The following is a 19,962-nucleotide window of genomic DNA, read 5'->3' as shown; positions in this document are numbered from 1 at the left end:
GCCGCAGGAGTTATCTTTAATTTCTGCTGACAAGTAGAAATTGTGAAGCGATCGCAATTTCTGCTTGTCAAAGGGGGGGATGCGCTAGTCAGTATGCTGGGCGGCCTTGCCCAGCGATTGGCAGCCCCCAACATGCGAGCAAAAGGATAGCAAACTCTGCTGATTAGCAGAATTTGCTATCCTTACTGAATTAGCCCCTCTATTAATTATGAGATACTGGAGAGTTTTAGGCTTTACTGAATTAATTAAATTACAGTATAATGCTCTTTCATGCAGAGGTGCAATTGGAAGATGAAAATGCATCCCATTATAAACATAGGGATAACACCTGATCTCTGAGACTTAATAGTTAGCAAACAATTAAAGTCATTTTGCTGGGAGAAAACAGTTGTGGGTAACCCATCAGAGCGGTAAACCTTGCCCCACCACCACAACTTTCTCAAATGCCAGGCACACACTGTACTTTTGCATCTTGTAGATGTCCTTTACAGAGTGTGCAACTTCCATAATAAAGAAAGATTATACTAACAAAGTTAATGCTACTACAGCTGTGTTTTGTTTTGTTTCTTTATAAAATGATTTTCACATTATTTTAAACAGTGAGTAGTTTCATACCTTCATTTTTTCTTGTGCTTTCTGAGAGAGCTCAGCAATATCAATTTCGGTAAAGAAGGCTGGAAACAGTAAAGAAAAAAAAAATTAATTACAGTAACTCCAGGTAAATAAGAAAATAAGGAAGCATGCAGGGTGCATGCTGGTACTTGTGGTTCTCCAAGTATAGCATGCTTTCTGGGACCTGTAGTTCCACAGGTAAAGACAATATTTGTCCTCCATTTTACGCAATGGCTATCAGCCCGGCACCCACCACCCACAGGTGCAGGGGACAACCTCGGGCCTCAGTGTCTGGAGGGGGTGACCCATATATTGGGTGGGTCCCCACTCTCAAAGGGAACCCCGGGGGTAGGGTGATGCTACGGCCGCAGGGACCAACATAAAAGTTTCCCCTGGCTGCAGCATTACCTCCTTGGCTAGTGGAGCCCGATGCTGTTTCCAAAAATACAGGGTACCCCTACGTTACCCCCTTCCCCCATATGTTTGAAACCAGGGCTGGTCCAAGAGCCCGGTGCTGGTTGTTCAAATATTGGGAACCCCTAGTAATTTTTCCCCCTGTATTTTAGCAAACAGGACCAGCTCAAAGAGCCTGGGGCTGGTTATGCTTAGGAGGGGACTGTACGTCTTTTTTTTTTTTTTTTACTTATGTTAACTCTTTCTTTACTTTTACAGACAGAAGCAAGCACAGATCTGTACATAAAATTCAGTTTTGCCACAGTGGACTGATGTAGTTCATTCAATATGAAAAAGAAAAAAATGCAACATAGTATAATACTGCATTGAGACCAGATCTTTCACCACTGTGTAATACAGGGAATGGAAATGTGGATATTGGCCCTCATTCCGAGTTGTTCGCTCGCAAGGCGAATGTAGCAGAGTTACACACGCTAAGCCGCCGCCTACTGGGAGTGAATCTTAGCTTCTTAAAATTGCGACCGACGTAGGCGCAATATTGCGATTACAAACGAGATAGCAGTTTCTGAGTAGCTTCAGACTTACTCTGCCTGTGCGATCAGTTCAGTGCTTTTCGTTCCTGGCTGACGTCATAAACACACCCAGCGTTCGCCCAGGCACTCCCACCGTTTCTCCGGCCACACCTGCGTTTTTTCCGGAAACGGTAGCGTTTCCTGCCACACGCCCCTAAAACGCCATGCATCCGCCCAGTAACACCCATTTCCTGTCAATCACAATGCGAACGTCGGAGCGATGAAAATGCCGTGAGTAAACTTACTTTCTTCATAGTAAAGTTACTTGGCGCAGTCGCAGTGCGAACATTGCGCATGCGCACTAAGAGAATTCTCACTGCGATGCAATGAAAAACTCCGAGCGAACAACTCGGAATGAGGGCCATAGTCCCAAAACTGGAAAGTTCAAGCTTCCACCTCTTTTTCAAGGCACCCAACGTGATATGCAGGATTTATGGTGATGGACGCTTACATGTAAGCTTACTTCTGTAAGACGTGATGAAAACTCATAAAGGTTTCTTTTGTTGGCCTTGCGATCACTTCATATAGGTAGATGGACCCCAATATCCCTCGTAACAAATCAAAGCCAGAGATACAATCCAATTAGGACAAGGACACTCTTTATTAGAGTACAAACAAAAGAGTGAACAGAAAAAAACCATACCATGTGGGAAAAGGCAGGATGATGTTAATAGCCAATAGCAATGGGTCCGGATACCAATAGCTATTTATCCCCCACTATGGATAGTCAAATCTGTCACCCACAACAACACACTGTGTCGACGCGTTTCGACGCTATGCAGCGTCTTTTTCAAGATTCACAGTGTGTAATCACTAGAAATACAAGTTGAAATTAGGTCCCACTTGACCAATAATAAACATACAGTGATTCCATATATTTTCTAAAACATACTGACATTGTTATTTAACTCTTTCTAAACAACATTTTCCTATTTTAAAAACTGATGATATTTACCAACAGTCATAGAAAGTTTTGACTTCATTATAAAACTATTCAAACAAACTTAAGCATCAAACCAGTTACATACCCCTGGAGTGCAGCGTGTCCTGTCTGTTCAGGTAGAGAACAAACATGATTGTAATCAAGGCCCTCATTCCGAGTTGTTCGCTCGGTATTTTTCATCGCATCGCAGTGAAAATCCGCTTAGTACGCATGCGCAATGTTCGCACTGCGACTGCGCCAAGTAACTTTACTATGAAGAAAGTATTTTTACTCACGGCTTTTTCTTCGCTCCGGCGATCGTAATGTGATTGACAGGAAATGGGTGTTACTGGGCGGAAACACGGCGTTTCAGGGGCGTGTGGCTGAAAACGCTACCGTTTCCGGAAAAAACGCAGGAGTGGCCGGGGAAACGGTGGGAGTGCCTGGGCGAACGCTGGGTGTGTTTGTGACGTCAACCAGGAACGACAAGCACTGAAATGATCGCACAGGCAGAGTAAGTCTGGAGCTACTCTGAAACTGCTAAGTAGTTAGTAATCGCATTATTGCGAATACATCGGTCGCAATTTTATGAAGCTAAGATTCACTCCCAGTAGGCGGCGGCTTAGCGTGTGTAACTCTGCTAAAATCGCCTTGCGACCGATCAACTCGGAATGAGGGCCCATGTGTTTTATATAGGCAATGGTCTGATTGGTGTAAATTCAATCAACCAATCAGAGTTAAAATAGGCAGATGACTGGCACTTTTATAAGCCAATGTGTATTCACATTCACAGCTGATCGTTAGTGTGTAATCACTAGAAATACAAGTTGAAATTAGGTCCCACTTGACCAATAATGAACATACAGTGATTCCATATATTTTCTAAAACATACTAACATTGTTATTTAACTCTTTCTAAACAACATTTTTCCTATTTTAAAAACTGATGATATTTACCAACAGTCATAGAAAGTTTTGACTTCATTATAAAACTATTCAAACAAACTTAAGCATCAAACCGGTTACATACCCCTGAAGTGCAGCGTGTCCTGTCTGTTCAGGTAAAGAACAAACATGATTGTAATCATGTGTTTTATATAGGCAATGGTCTGATTGGTGTAAGTTCAATCAACCAATCAGAGTTAGAATAGGCAGATGACTGGCACTTTTATAAGCCAATGTGTATTCACATTCACAGCTGATCGTTAGACCTTTTAATAAATTGCGGGTCATGTGATTCACGTGTCACGTGATAGCCCTGCATAACATGACTGATATTTCATATCAGTCATGTTATGCAGGGCTATCACGTGACACGTGAGTCACATGACCCGCAATTTATTAAAAGGTCTAACGATCAGCTGTGAATGTGAATACACATTGGCTTATAAAAGTGCCAGTCATCTGCCTATTCTAACTCTGATTGGTTGATTGAACTTACACCAATCAGACCATTGCCTATATAAAACACATGATTACAATCATGTTTGTTCTTTACCTGAACAGACAGGACACGCTGCACTTCAGGGGTATGTAACCGGTTTGATGCTTAAGTTTGTTTGAATAGTTTTATAATGAAGTCAAAACTTTCTATGACTGTTGGTAAATATCATCAGTTTTTAAAATAGGAAAAATGTTGTTTAGAAAGAGTTAAATAACAATGTTAGTATGTTTTAGAAAATATATGGAATCACTGTATGTTTATTATTGGTCAAGTGGGACCTAATTTCAACTTGTATTTCTAGTGATTACACACTGTGAATCTTGAAAAAGACGCTGCATAGCGTCGAAACTCGTCGACACAGTGTGTTGTTGTGGGTGACAGATTTGACCATCCATAGTGGGGGATAAATAGCTATTGGTATCCGGACCCATTGCTATTGGCTATTAACATCATCCTGCCTTTTCCCACATGGTATGTTTTTTTTCTGTTCACTCTTTTGTTTGTACTCTAATAAAGAGTGTCCTTGTCCTAATTGGATTGTATCTCTGGCTTTGATTTGTTACGAGGGATATTGGGGTCCATCTACCTATATGAAGTGATCGCAAGGCCAACAAAAGAAACCTTTATGAGTTTTCATCACGTCTTACAGAAGTAAGCTTACATGTAAGCGTCCATCACCATAAATCCTGCATATCACGTTGGGTGCCTTGAAAAAGAGGTGGAAGCTTGAACTTTCCAGTTTTGGGACTATATCCACATTTCCATTCCCTGTATTACACAGTGGTGAAAGATCTGGTCTCAATGCAGTATTATACTATGTTGCATTTTTTTCTTTTTCATATTGAATGAACTACATCGGTCCACTGTGGCAAAACTGAATTTTCTGGACATTGAGCGCAAAAGTGAGATCGTACTTTTTTCTTTTTCTACAAGGTTGTATAGATTGGTGTTCTATTTAGTACTTTCCTGTGCAGCTCATTTGCGGCGCCCAGAGAGGAATTATTTTCTTATTACAGATCTGTACATGCTTCTGGATAAGTCGCACAATGTAATGAAACACTTTACTAAAAATCACGTTTCCTTTACTAAAAATTGCTAAAAATCACATACAATTTAGGTTTCTTTTTTAAAAATCGTAACCTACAGATGTAGCCACCTTTATCTTGACTGGCTGAGGCGTTTGTCCCGATCGAGCATACGCAGCGTCCCGGGGTGTAGGGAGGCGCGCCTAGTCACAGAGAGGCGTACCTGATCGCACGGAGAGTGTTTGGCATTACCTTTACATGTAATACCTGTGATCATCCACCAGATGTCGCTTTTTACAATCACCACTGCGCATGCGTGTGGTCTCCCATAAAATACAATACTGAAATATATAATAAGGACTACTTTACTAGTGCGTCTCATTACGCTGCATACAGTAAATACTTATTACGCTGCATTATTTAATACAGTAAATACTCGTTACGCTGCGTTATTTAATGCAGTATATACGGTACAGATGCAAATAGTACAGCATACAGTATATGATCCATCTACAGTACTTTATGAATATGTGAGCGTCCAAGTACCACAGACAAAACAAAATAAAACCAGTAGTGTATACTGTCGCAAATGGACATGTTAGAAGTTCACTATTGCCTCTTGAGATTAGGAATTTTGTACAGTATGTTAGCGTCCTAATCCCCATTACAGCATAATCAGAACCAATGGATTTATTCATCTGTCTGCGGCGAAGTGGTGAAGTGTTCCGCTTCCTATACTCATAGTCCCCGGTTCGATTCCTAAAGTACGAATGCATGTTCGTTTTTTCCAGAAACCTTATTATTATTTTTATTCACATAAACCAGGGCAAAGCTGCAGGAGCGGTTCTACTGTTGAGGTTCTGTGCTCCGTACAGTACACATACAATTCTGTAGCAGGGTAGACTCAATAGAAATGGCTACCACCTATGACTCCTTGCCCCATGGAGGCCCTAGGCTACAGAGCAAGTAGCAGTCCAGATTTTGCAGGCTATGGGGCAATGCTGAAGGAGCGTCACAATCCCCTAGCTAAAATACACAGGGGCGATAGGAACAAGTGAGGTCTATGCACATTACGGTACACCGGACTCGATCGCATAGCACACTGGCAAAATGGCCACAGCCCCTGAACCCCCACCATGTGGCAGGCAGCGCTCGGATATGGAGTGAGAGATGGTATAAGTTTTGCAGGCTACGGTGCAATGCTGAAGGAGCGTCACAATCCCCTAGCCAAAATACACAGGGGCGATAGAGATAAGTGAGGTCTATGCACATTACGTTACACCTGGCTCGATCGCATAGCAAACTGACAAAACACAAGTTTTACATAAAGCAGGGCAAAGCTGCAGGAGAGTTTCTACTGTCAAGGTTCTATGCACTGTACGGTACACATACAATTCTATAGAAGGGCAAACTAAATTGAAATGGCTACCGCCTGTGACTCCTAGCTCCATGGAGGCACTCGGCTATGGAGCAAGTAACAGCACAGATTTTGCAGGCTACGGGGCAATGCTGAAGGAGCGTCAGAATCCCCTAACTAAAATACACAGGGGTGATAGGGATAAGCGAGGTCAATGCACATAACGATACACAGCAAAGTTCCCCATGGTTTTAATTATGCCTTTTCTTTGAACACGGTATTTTCCACTGCCTCGCCCTACCCCCATCCCACTTTCCCCTTCCCCCCTGGGAGCCTGCAAAGTACATGCAGTAGACAGGGAGGGAGTTCCGATCAGGTTACAAGACATGTGCAACAGTATACTACTGTATGTAGGAAAATCCCCCGCCCACTCTGATTTATGTGAAGCCTGTGTGCACCCTTCCATTGAATGTATAACAAAGAAAAAAAATAATAATAAAGTGAATGTTACAGGAACACATTAAAAAAAAGGTGGGCACTTCCTTCCCATTGGTGTTGGTTTATGCCTTAGGGGACTCGGACGCTAATACTTGTATTTCAAGAGCACGGTATTTTCCACCACCTCTCCATACCCCCATCGCCCTTCCCCCCTGGGAGCCTGCACAGGTCATGCAGTGGACAGGGAGGGAATTCAGGTTAGGTACAATACACAAATGCCGACGATCTACAGTACTGTGTTGCTCAGTTAGTTGCGGTAGAATACACTAATTTATACTCATTACCGCTGTGTATTTGTATATAGCGGAATGAATCGCTGCTGCAGATTTACTTTGATTTATGTGAAACCTGTGTGCACCCTTTCATTGAATGTATAACAAAGAAAAAAATAAAATAAAGTGAATGTCACGGGAACATATAAAAAAAAAGGTTGGCACTTTGGGACTCTCAGCGTGGGAGGTGGGAGCCTTCATCGCTAGGTTGGTATGGAAGGGGAGACAATTAGCTACCGGAGGGTACCAACCCCAAGTTTCTATGACCCCCACAAGGCTCATGGCAAGCGTCGGAACCCATGGTGGGTTTGAATTAACGGGCCCATTATAGTCTATGGGAAAATGGGTCCACTTTGCGTACTGATATCTCTGGTTCTGGGTGTCCCAGAGACTCAGGACTGGTACCATACAAAAGAGGAGACTCTTGGCTTTCGGGGCAGATCAATCACTAGTTTATGTGACACTGGAAAGGGAAACGGGAAGCAACCGTGTTTCGGGTCCCCTCCAGTTGTCCGCCTAGCTTGCACAGGATGCAGGGTTTCTGGCTAGATAGGAAATACTGTACAGAAATGCTAAGCATGGTAATTTGACATCCAGGAACATAGGGAGGAGTTTTTATCTCTCTCCATTATACTTAGAAAAATTACACTTGCCACTGTACATTACAAGCTGTTCGTGCTAATTAGTACACTAGTAGAACATACTGTACAGAGATACTAAGGACAGTGATTTGGCATCCACGAACTTAGGGAGGAGCTTTAATCTCTCTCCATTGTAATCTTTCTAAGTATAATGGAGAGAGATAAAAGCTCCTCCCTAAGTTCGTGGATGCCAAATCACTGTCCGTAGTATCTCTGTACAGCATGTTCTTCTAGTGTACTAATTAGCACACTGGAGGCACAAACGGGGGCTGAATATGCAGCACTCCCTTAACAAAAGTCTGAACTTCAGGCAGTGAAGCCAGTTCTATTTTGGAAGAAAATCGATAGAGCCGAAATCTGGACCTTAATGGAACCCAATTTTAGGCCCATAGTCACCCCTGACTGTAGGAAGTGCAGAAATCGACCTAGCTGAAATTCCTCCGTTGGGGCCTTCCTGGCCTCACAGCACGCAACATATTTCCGCCATATGCGGTGATAATGGTTTGCGCTAACTTCTTTCCTAGCTTTAATTAGCGTAGGGATAACTTCCTCCGGAATGCCCTTTTCCTTCAGGATCCGGCGTTCAACCGCCATGCCGTCAAACGCAGCCGCGGTACGTCTTGGAACAGACAGGCCCCCTGCTGCAGCAGGTCCTGTCTGAGCGGCAGAGGCCATGGGTCCTCTGAGATCATTTCTTGGAGTTCTGGGTACCAAGCTCTTCTTGGCCAATCCGGAACAATGAGTATGGTTCTTACTCCTCTCCTTCTTATTATTCTCATTACCCTGGGTATGAGAGGCAGAGAAGGGAACACATACACAGACTGGTACACCCACGGTGTTACCAGAGCGTCCACAGCTATCGCCTGAGGGTCCCTTGACCTGGCGCAATATCTTTTTAGCTTTTTGTTGAGGCGGGACGCCATCATGTCCACCTGTGGCCTTTCCCAACGGTGTACAATCATTTGGAAGACTTCTGGATGAAGTCCCCATTCTCCCGGGTGGAGGTCGTGTCTGCTGAGAAAGTCTGCTTCCCAGTTGTCCACTCCGGGAATGAACACTGCTGACAGTGTTAACACATGATTTTCCGCCCATCGGAGAATCCTTGTGGCTTCTGCCATCGCCATCCTGCTTCTTGTGCCGCCCTGTCGGTTTTCATGAGCGACCGCCGTGATGTTGTCTGACTGGATCAGCACCGGCCGGTGTTGAAGCAGGGGTCTAGCCTGACTTAGGGCATTGTAAATGGCCCTTAGTTCCAGAATATTTATGTGTAGGGAAGTCTCCTGACTTGTCCATAGCCCTTGGAAGTTTCTTCCCTGTGTGACTGCCCCCCCAGCCTCGAAGGCTGGCATCCGTGGTCACCAGGACCCAGTCCTGTATGCCGAATCTGCGGCCCTCTAGAAGATGAGCACTCTGCAGCCACCACAACAGCGACACCCTGGCCCTTGGAGACAGGGTTATCCGCCGATGCATCTGAAGATGCGACCCGGACCACTTGTCCAACAGATCCCACTGGAAAATCCTTGCATGGGACCTGGCGAATGGAATTTCTTCGCAAGAAAAAAAGCCATTTGTTTCCCCCAGCACCCTGAATCATAACCGTAACTAGATATAAATTCCACATGATAACAGAATTCAGAGATCTTCGTTACACATATTTGCGCAAATGTGTGAATAAGCCCCAAAGCCGCATCAAGGCGTCTCTGTATATTTGGGGTCCCTAGCGCTATATCTAGGTGCATGGTGTGGCACCCCAAAACACCAGCATAAGCCAGAAAGCACAGCGTAGCATACCAGTGAAAAAACTATAGTGTTAATAAATTAGTGTTTAGGAAGCCGAAGCTATAGAGAAAGTGATACAAAATGAAATGCAATTAAAATAGAGAAATAGTGTTAAGAAATTAATAAGTGAAAAGTGTTAATGGAATGTAAAGGTATGCCACACTAAGGCCATCCAGCTCAGCCAGTCCAGAGGCACCACACCTCACACCTCCATTACCCCAATCTGGGTCTAGGATTAACCAGCAAGGAGCCACATGATAATGGCTCCTTACTACAATATGTCTAAGCTAAGAGCTACCTACCTTGGAGCAACCCCATAATGCTCCCTGTGGCATGTCAGGGCCTACACCTCCTCCTAATGCAGACACCTCTCTGCCTCTCACAACAAACACATATATTGGTAGATGCTCAATTAGCTTAGTGATATCATTCAGGTGCTTGAAAGGGAGGGGTATTTCTAAGCAAGAAAAAAAGCCATTTGTTTCCCCCAGCACCCTGAATCATAACCGTAACTAGATATAAATTCCACATGATAACAGAATTCAGAGATCTTCGTTACACATATTTGCGCAAATGTGTGAATAAGCCCCAAAGCCGCATCAAGGCGTCTCTGTATATTTGGGGTCCCTAGCGCTATATCTAGGTGCATGGTGTGGCACCCCAAAACACCAGCATAAGCCAGAAAGCACAGCGTAGCATACCAGTGAAAAAACTATAGTGTTAATAAATTAGTGTTTAGGAAGCCGAAGCTATAGAGAAAGTGATACAAAATGAAATGCAATTAAAATAGAGAAATAGTGTTAAGAAATTAATAAGTGAAAAGTGTTAATGGAATGTAAAGGTATGCCACACTAAGGCCATCCAGCTCAGCCAGTCCAGAGGCACCACACCTCCTCAGGTGTGGTGCCTCTGGACTGGCTGAGCTGGATGGCCTTAGTGTGGCATACCTTTACATTCCATTAACACTTTTCACTTATTAATTTCTTAACACTATTTCTCTATTTTAATTGCATTTCATTTTGTATCACTTTCTCTATAGCTTCGGCTTCCTAAACACTAATTTATTAACACTATAGTTTTTTCACTGGTATGCTACGCTGTGCTTTCTGGCTTATGCTGGTGTTTTGGGGTGCCACACCATGCATCTAGATATAGCGCTAGGGACCCCAAATATACAGAGACGCCTTGATGCGGCTTTGGGGCTTATTCACACATTTGCGCAAATATGTGTAACGAAGATCTCTGAATTCTGTTATCATGTGGAATTTATATCTAGTTACGGTTATGATTCAGGGTGCTGGGGGAAACAAATGGCTTTTTTTCTTGCTTAGAAATACCCCTCCCTTTCAAGCACCTGAATGATATCACTAAGCTAATTGAGCATCTACCAATATATGTGTTTGTTGTGAGAGGCAGAGAGGTGTCTGCATTAGGAGGAGGTGTAGGCCCTGACATGCCACAGGGAGCATTATGGGGTTGCTCCAAGGTAGGTAGCTCTTAGCTTAGACATATTGTAGTAAGGAGCCATTATCATGTGGCTCCTTGCTGGTTAATCCTAGACCCAGATTGGGGTAATGGAGGTGTGAGGTGTGGTGCCTCTGGACTGGCTGAGCTGGATGGCCTTAGTGTGGCATACCTTTACATTCCATTAACACTTTTCACTTATTAATTTCTTAACACTATTTCTCTATTTTAATTGCATTTCATTTTGTATCACTTTCTCTATAGCTTCGGCTTCCTAAACACTAATTTATTAACACTATAGTTTTTTCACTGGTATGCTACGCTGTGCTTTCTGGCTTATGCTGGTGTTTTGGGGTGCCACACCATGCACCTAGATATAGCGCTAGGGACCCCAAATATACAGAGACGCCTTGATGCGGCTTTGGGGCTTATTCACACATTTGCGCAAATATGTGTAACGAAGATCTCTGAATTCTGTTATCATGTGGAATTTATATCTAGTTACGGTTATGATTCAGGGTGCTGGGGGAAACAAATGGCTTTTTTTCTTGCTTAGAAATACCCCTCCCTTTCAAGCACCTGAATGATATCACTAAGCTAATTGAGCATCTACCAATATATGTGTTTGTTGTGAGAGGCAGAGAGGTGTCTGCATTAGGAGGAGGTGTAGGCCCTGACATGCCACAGGGAGCATTATGGGGTTGCTCCAAGGTAGGTAGCTCTTAGCTTAGACATATTGTAGTAAGGAGCCATTATCATGTGGCTCCTTGCTGGTTAATCCTAGACCCAGATTGGGGTAATGGAGGTGTGAGGTGTGGTGCCTCTGGACTGGCTGAGCTGGATGGCCTTAGTGTGGCATACCTTTACATTCCATTAACACTTTTCACTTATTAATTTCTTAACACTATTTCTCTATTTTAATTGCATTTCATTTTGTATCACTTTCTCTATAGCTTCGGCTTCCTAAACACTAATTTATTAACACTATAGTTTTTTCACTGGTATGCTACGCTGTGCTTTCTGGCTTATGCTGGTGTTTTGGGGTGCCACACCGTGCACCTAGATATAGCGCTAGGGACCCCAAATATACAGAGACGCCTTGATGCGGCTTTGGGGCTTATTCACACATTTGCGCAAATATGTGTAACGAAGATCTCTGAATTCTGTTATCATGTGGAATTTATATCTAGTTACGGTTATGATTCAGGGTGCTGGGGGAAACAAATGGCTTTTTTTCTTGCTTAGAAATACCCCTCCCTTTCAAGCACCTGAATGATATCACTAAGCTAATTGAGCATCTACCAATATATGTGTTTGTTGTGAGAGGCAGAGAGGTGTCTGCATTAGGAGGAGGTGTAGGCCCTGACATGCCACAGGGAGCATTATGGGGTTGCTCCAAGGTAGGTAGCTCTTAGCTTAGACATATTGTAGTAAGGAGCCATTATCATGTGGCTCCTTGCTGGTTAATCCTAGACCCAGATTGGGGTAATGGAGGTGTGAGGTGTGGTGCCTCTGGACTGGCTGAGCTGGATGGCCTTAGTGTGGCATACCTTTACATTCCATTAACACTTTTCACTTATTAATTTCTTAACACTATTTCTCTATTTTAATTGCATTTCATTTTGTATCACTTTCTCTATAGCTTCGGCTTCCTAAACACTAATTTATTAACACTATAGTTTTTTCACTGGTATGCTACGCTGTGCTTTCTGGCTTATGCTGGTGTTTTGGGGTGCCACACCATGCACCTAGATATAGCGCTAGGGACCCCAAATATACAGAGACGCCTTGATGCGGCTTTGGGGCTTATTCACACATTTGCGCAAATATGTGTAACGAAGATCTCTGAATTCTGTTATCATGTGGAATTTATATCTAGTTACGGTTATGATTCAGGGTGCTGGGGGAAACAAATGGCTTTTTTTTCTTGCTTAGAAATACCCCTCCCTTTCAAGCACCTGAATGATATCACTAAGCTAATTGAGCATCTACCAATATATGTGAATGGAATTTCTTCGTAAGAAGCTACCATCTTTCCCAGGGCTCGCGTGCATTGATGCACCGACACCTGTATTTGTATTAGGAGGTCTCTGTCTAGAGACGACAACTCTTTGGACTTCTCCTCCGGGAGAAACCCTTTTTTCTTGTTCTGTGTCCAGAACCATACCCAGGAACAGTAGACGCGTCGTAGGAACCAGCTGCGACTTTGGAATATTCAGAATCCAGCCGTGCTGTTGTAGCACTTCCCGAGATAGTGCTACTCCGACGAACAACTGCTCCCTGGACCTCGCCTTTATAAGGAGATCGTCCAAGTACGGGATAATTATTTCGGCCATTACCTTGGTATATACCCTCGGTGCCGGGGACAGACCAACGGCAACGTCTGGAATTGGTAATGACAAACCTGTACCACAATTTTGAGGTACTCCTGGTGAGGAGGGTAAATAGGGACATGCAGGTAAGCATCCTTGATGTCCAGTGATACCATGAAATTCTCCAGGCTTGCAATAATCGCCCTGAGCGATTCCATTTTGAACTTGAACCTTCGTATATAAGTGTTCAAGGAGTTCAATTTTAGAATGGGTCTCACCGAACCGTCTGGTTTCGGTACCACAAACATTTTGGAATAGTAACCCCGGCCTTGTTGAAGGAGGGGTACCTTGATTTCACCTGCTGGAAGTACAGCTTGTGAATTGCCGCCAGTACTACCTCCCTTTCTCCGAGGGCAGCAGGCAAGGCTGATGTGAGGTAACGGCGAGGGGGAGTCGCCTCGAACTCCAGCTTGTATCCCTGTGATACTACTTGCAGAACCTAGGGATCCACCTGTGGGCAAGCCCACTGGTCCCTGAAGTTCCCGAGACGCGCCCCCACAGCACCTGTCTCCACCTGTGGAGCCCCAGCGTCATGCGGTGGACTCAGAGGAAGCGGGGGAAGATTTTTGATCCTAGGAACTGGCTGTCTGGTGCAGCTTTTTCCTTCTTCCCTTGTCTCTGTGCAGAAAGGAAGCGCCTTTGACCCGCTTGCTTTTCTGAAGCCGAAAGGACTGTACCTGAAAATACGGTGCTTTCTTAGGCTGTGAGGAAACCTGAGGTAAAAATTTTTCTTCCCAGCTGTTGCTGTGGATACGAGGTCCCAGAGACCATCCCCAAACAATTCCTCACCCTTATAAGGCAGAATATCCATGTGCCTTTTAAAGTCAGCATCACCTGTCCACTGCCGGGTCTCTAATACCCTCCTGGCAGAATGGACATTGCCTTTAATTCTGGATGCCAGCCGGCAAATATCCCTCTGTGCATCCCTCATATATAAGACCACGTCTTTAATATGCTCTATGTTCGCAAAATATTATCTCTGTCTAGGGTATTAATATTGACAGGGTATCAGACCACGCTGCAGCAGCACTATTCATGCTGAGGCAATTGCAGGTCTCAGTATAGTACCGGAGTGTGTATATACAGACTTCAGGATAGCCTCCTGCTTTTTATCAGCAGGCTCCTTCAAAGTGGCCGTATCCTAAGATGGCAGTGCCACCTTTTTTGACAAACGTGTGAGCGCCTTATCCACCCTAGAGGATATCTCCCAACATGACCTATCCTCTGGCGGGAAAGGGTACGCCATCAGTAACTTTTTAGAAATTACCAGTTTCTTATCGGGGGAACCCACGCTTCTTTACACACTTCATTCACTCATCTGATGGGGGAACAAAACACTGGCTGCTTTTTCTCCCCAAACATAAAACCCCTTTTATGTGGTACTTGGGTTCATGTCAGAAATGTGTAACACATTTTTCATTGCCGAGATCATGCAACGGATGTTCCTAGTGGATTGTGTATATGTCTCAATCTCGTCGACACTGGAGTCAAACTCCGTGTCGACATCTGTGTCTGCCATCTGAGGTAACAGGCGTTTTTTTGAGCCCCTGATGGCCTTTGAGACGCCTGGGCAGGCGTGGGCTGAGTAGCCGGCTGTCCCACAGCTGTTACGTCATCCAGCCTTTTATGTAAGGAGTTGACATTGTCGGTTAATACCTTCCACCTATCCATCCACTCTGATGTCGGCCCCACAGGGGGCGACATCCCATTTATCGGCCTCTGCTCCGCCTCCACATAACCTTCCTCATCCAACATGTCGACACAGCCGTTCCGACACACCGCACACACACAGGGAATGCTCTGACTGAGGACAGGACCCCACAAAGTCCTTTGGGGAGACAGAGAGAGAGTATGCCAGCACACACCAGAGCGCTATATAATGCAGGGATTAACACTATAACTGAGTGATTTTTCCCCCAATAGCTGCTTGTATGCACATATTGCGCCTAAATTTAGTGCCCCCCCTCTCTTTTTAACCCTTTGAGCCTGAAAACTACAGGGGAGAGCCTGGGGAGCTGTCTTCCAGCTGCACTGTGAAGAAAAAATGGCGCCAGTGTGCTGAGGGAGTTAGCCCCGCCCCTTTTTCGGCTGACTTTTCTCCCGCTTTTTTCAGGAATTCTGGCAGGGGTAATTTATCACATATATAGCCCTGGGACTATATATTGTGACGATTTGCCAGTCAAGGTGTTTATATTGCTGCTCAGGGCGCCCCCCCCAGCGCCCTGCACCCATCAGTGACCGGAGTGTGAGGTGTGCATGAGGAGCAATGGCGCACAGCTGCAGTGCTGTGCGCTACCTTGTTGAAGACCGAGGTCTTCTGCCGCCGATTTTCCGGACCACTTCTTGCTTCTGGCTCTGTAAGGGGGACGGCGGCGCGGCTCCGGGACCGAACGATCGAGGTCGGGTCCTGTGTTCGATCCCTCTGGAGCTAATGGTGTCCAGTAGCCTAAGAAGCCCAAACTATCTCCAGTCAGGTAGGTTCGCTTCTTCTCCCCTTAGTCCCTCGCTGCAGTGAGTCTGTTGTCAGCAGATCTCACTGTAAAATAAAAAACCTAAAATATACTTTCTTTCTAGGAGCTCAGGAGAGCCCCTAGTGTGCATCCAGCTCAGCCGGGCACAAGATTCTAACTGAGGTCTGGAGGAGGGTCATAGTGGGAGGAGCCAGTGCACACCAGGTAGTCCTAAAGCTTTCTTTAGTTGTGCCCAGTCTCCTGCGGAGCCGCTATTCCCCATGGTCCTTACGGAGTCCCAGCATCCACTTAGAACGTCAGAGAAACAGCTTTTAACTGAATGCCAAATCACCGCACTTAGTATCTCTGTACAGTATGTCCTATTAGGGTACTAATTAGCACGAACAGCTTGTAACGTACATGGCAGGTTTAATCTTTCTATGTATAATGGAGAGAGATAAAAGCTCCTCAGTAAGTTACTGGATGCCAAATCACCGTACTTAGTATCTCTGTACAGTATGTTCTATTAGGGTACTAATTAGCTGTTCGTGCTAAGTAGTACCCTAATAGAAAATATTATACAGAGATACTAAAGACGGTGATTTGGCAACCAGGAACTTATGGAGGAGCTATTATCTCTCTACATTATACACAGAAAGATCAAACCTGCCACTGTACATTACAAGCTGCTCGTGCTAATTAGTACACTAGAAGAAAATGCATTACAGAGATACTACGGACAGTGATTTGGCATCCACGAACTTAGGGAGGAGCTTTTATCTCTCTCCATTATACTTAGAAAGATTACAATGGAGAGAGATAAAAGCTCCTCCCTAAGTTCCTTGATGCCAAATCACCGTCCTTAGTATCTCTGTACAGTATGTTCTACTAGTGTACTAATTAGCACAAACAGCTTTTAACTGAATGCCAAATCACCGCACTTAGTATCTCTGTACAGTATGTGCTATTAGGGTACTAATTAGCTGTTCGTGCTAATTAGTACCCTAATAGAAAATATTATAAAGAGATACTAAAGACTGTGATTTGGCAACCAGGAACTTATGGAAGAGCTATTATCTCTCTACATTATACATAGAAAGATCAAACCTGCCACTGTACGTTACAAGCTGCTCGTGCTAATTAGTACACTAGTAGAACATACTGTACACAGATACTAAGGACAGTGATTTGTCATCCACGAATTTAGGGAGGAGCTATAATCTCTCTCCATTGTAATCTTTCTAAGTATAATGAAGAGAGATAAAAGCTTCTCCCTAAGTTCCTGGGTACCAAATTACCATCCTTAGTATCTCTGTACTCTATGTTCTATTAGGGTACTAATTAGCACGAACAGCTTGTAATGTACAGCGACAAGTTTAATCTTTCTATGTTAAATGGAGAGAGATAAAAGCTCCTCTGGAAGTTCCCAGATGCCAAATCACCGTCCTTAGTCTCTCTGTACAGTATGTTCTACTAGTGTACTAATTAGCACGAACAGCTTTTAACTGGATGCCAAATCATCATACTTAGTATCTCTGTACAGTATGTTCTATTAGGGTACTAATTAGCACGAACAGCTTGTAACGTACAGCAGCAAGTTTAATCTTTCTATGTATAATGGAGAGAGATAAAAGCTCCTCAGTAAGTTCCTGGATGCCAAATCACCGTACTTAGTATCTCTGTACAGTATGTTCTATTAGGGTACTAATTAGCTGTTTGTGCTAATTAGTACTCTAATAGAAAATACTATGCAGAGATACTAAGAATGGTGATTTGGCAACCAGGAACTTAGGGAGGAGCTTTTATCTCTCTATATTATACATAGAAAGATTAAAATTGCCACTGTACGTTACAAGCTGTTCGTGATAATTAGTACACTAGTAGAACATACTGTACAGAGATACTAAGGACGGTGATTTGGCATCTAGTAACTTACAGAGGAGCTTTTATCTCTCCATTATACATAGAAAGATTAAACTTGCCACTGTACTTTACAAGCTGTTCGTGCTAATTAGTACACTAGTAGAACATACTGTACAGAGATACTAAGTACAGTGATTTGGCATCCACGAACTTAGGGAGGAGCTTTAATCTCTCCATTGTAATATTTCTAAGTATAATGGAGAGAGATAAAAGCTCCTCCCTAAATTCCTGGATGCCAAATTACTGTCCTTAGTATCTCTGTACTCTATGTTCTACTAGTGTACTAATTAGCACGAACAGCTTGTAACGTAGAGTGGCAAGTTTAATCTTTATATGTATAATGGAGAGAGATAAAAGCTCCTCAGTAAGTTCCTAGATGCCAAATCACCGTCCTTAGTATCTCTGTACAGTATGTTCTACTAGTGTATTAATTAGCACGAACAGCTTGTAAGGTACAGTTGCAAGTTTAATCTTTCTATGTATAATGAAGAGAGAGAAAAGCTCCTCTGAAAGTTCCTAGATGCCAAATCACCATCCTTAGTATCTCTGTACAGTATGTTCTATTAGGGTACTAATTAGCACGAACAGCTTGTAATGTAGAGCGGCAAGTTTATTCTTTCTATGTATAATGGAGAGAGATAAAAGCTCCTCAGTAAGTTCCTGGATGCCAAATCACCTACTTAGTATCTCTGTACAGTATGTTCTATTAGGGTACTAATTAGCTGTTTGTGCTAATTAGTACCCTAATAGAAAATACTATGCAGAGATACTAAGGACGGTGACTTGGCATCCAGGAACTTACTGAGGAGCTTTTATCTCTCTATATTATACATAGAAAGATTAAACTTGCCACTGTATGTTACAAGCTGTTCGTGCTAATTAGTACACTAGAAGAACATAATGGGCACTTGGACTCATACAGTACTTGCATTTCAAAAGCACAGTATTTTCCACCGCCTCCCGCTAGCCTATCGCCCTTCCCCCCTGGGATCCTGCACAGGTCATGCAGTAGACAGGGAGGGAGTTATTCACATAAACCAGGGCAAAGATGCACGAGCAGTTGTACTGTTAAGGTTCTATGCACCATACTGTACACATACAATTCTGTAGCAAGGCAGACTCAATTGAAATGGCTACCGCCTGTGACTCCTCGCCCCAATGGAGGCCTTCGGCTATGGAGCAAGTAACAGCACAGATTTGGTAGGTCACGGGGCAATGCTGAAGGAGCGTCAGAATCCCCTAGCTAAAATACACAGGGGTGATAGGGATAAGTGAGGTCTTTGCACATAACGATACACCGCAAAGTTCCCCATGGTTTTGATTATGCCTTTTCTTTGAACACAGTATTTTCCACTGCCTCACCCTACCCCCATCCCACTTCCCCCTTCCCCCCTGGGAGCCTGCAAAGTACATGCAGTAGACCGCTGTGTATTTGTATATAGCGGAATGAATCGCTGCTGCAGATTTACTTTGATTTATGTGAAACCTGTGTGCACCCTTTCATTGAATGTATAACAAAGAAAAAAATAATAAAGTGAATGTCACGGGAACACATAAAAAAAAGGTTGGCACTTTGGGACTCTCAGCATGGGAAGTGGGAGCCTTCATCGCTAGGTTGGTATGAAAGGGGAGACAATTAGCTACCAGAGGGTACCAACCCCAAGTTTCTGTGACCCCCACAAGGCTCATGGCAAGCGTCGGAACCCATGGTGGGTCTGAATTAACGGGCCCATTATAGTCTATGGGAAAATGGGTCCACTTTGCGTACTGATATATCTGGTTCTGGGTGTTCCAGAGACTCTGGACTGGTACCATACAAAAGAGGAGACTCTTGGCTTTCGGGGAAGACCAACCACTAGTTTATGTGACACTGGAAAGGGAAACGGGAAGCAACCGTGTTTCGGGTCCCCTCCAGTTGTCCGCCTAGTTTGCACAGGATGCAGGGTTTCTGGCTAGATAGGAAATACTGTACAGAAATGCTAAGCATGGTAATTTGACATCCAGGAACATAGGGAGGAGTTTTTATCTCTCTCCATTATATTAGAAAAATTACACTTGCCACTGTATGTTACAAGCTGTTCGTGCTAATTAGTACACTAGTAGAACATACTGTACAGAGATACTAAGGACAGTGATTTGTCATCCACGAATTTAGGGAGGAGCTATAATCTCTCTCCATTGTAATCTTTCTAAGTATAATGGAGAGAGATAAAAAGC

General features: G+C 43.8%; 1 protein-coding gene across 10 annotated transcripts in view; it reads right to left on the bottom strand.

Annotated features, from left to right (window-relative positions):
- FAM227B (family with sequence similarity 227 member B) overlaps window positions 1-19,962 on the bottom strand; it is a 1,159,103-nt gene that overhangs the window by 1,016,862 nt on the left and 122,279 nt on the right. For all 10 annotated transcript variants that reach the window (XM_063926021.1, XM_063926018.1, XM_063926017.1 and 7 more), the window contains one exon: window positions 616-674. In XM_063926021.1, the coding sequence (XP_063782091.1) occupies window positions 616-674 (59 nt within the window). The remainder of the gene's footprint in view (window positions 1-615; window positions 675-19,962) is intronic.

Source organism: Pseudophryne corroboree, chromosome 6 (assembly GCF_028390025.1).
Source record: "Pseudophryne corroboree isolate aPseCor3 chromosome 6, aPseCor3.hap2, whole genome shotgun sequence".
NCBI classification, from domain to species: Eukaryota; Metazoa; Chordata; class Amphibia; order Anura; family Myobatrachidae; genus Pseudophryne; species Pseudophryne corroboree.
This window is presented reverse-complemented; position numbering and strand designations above follow the sequence as displayed.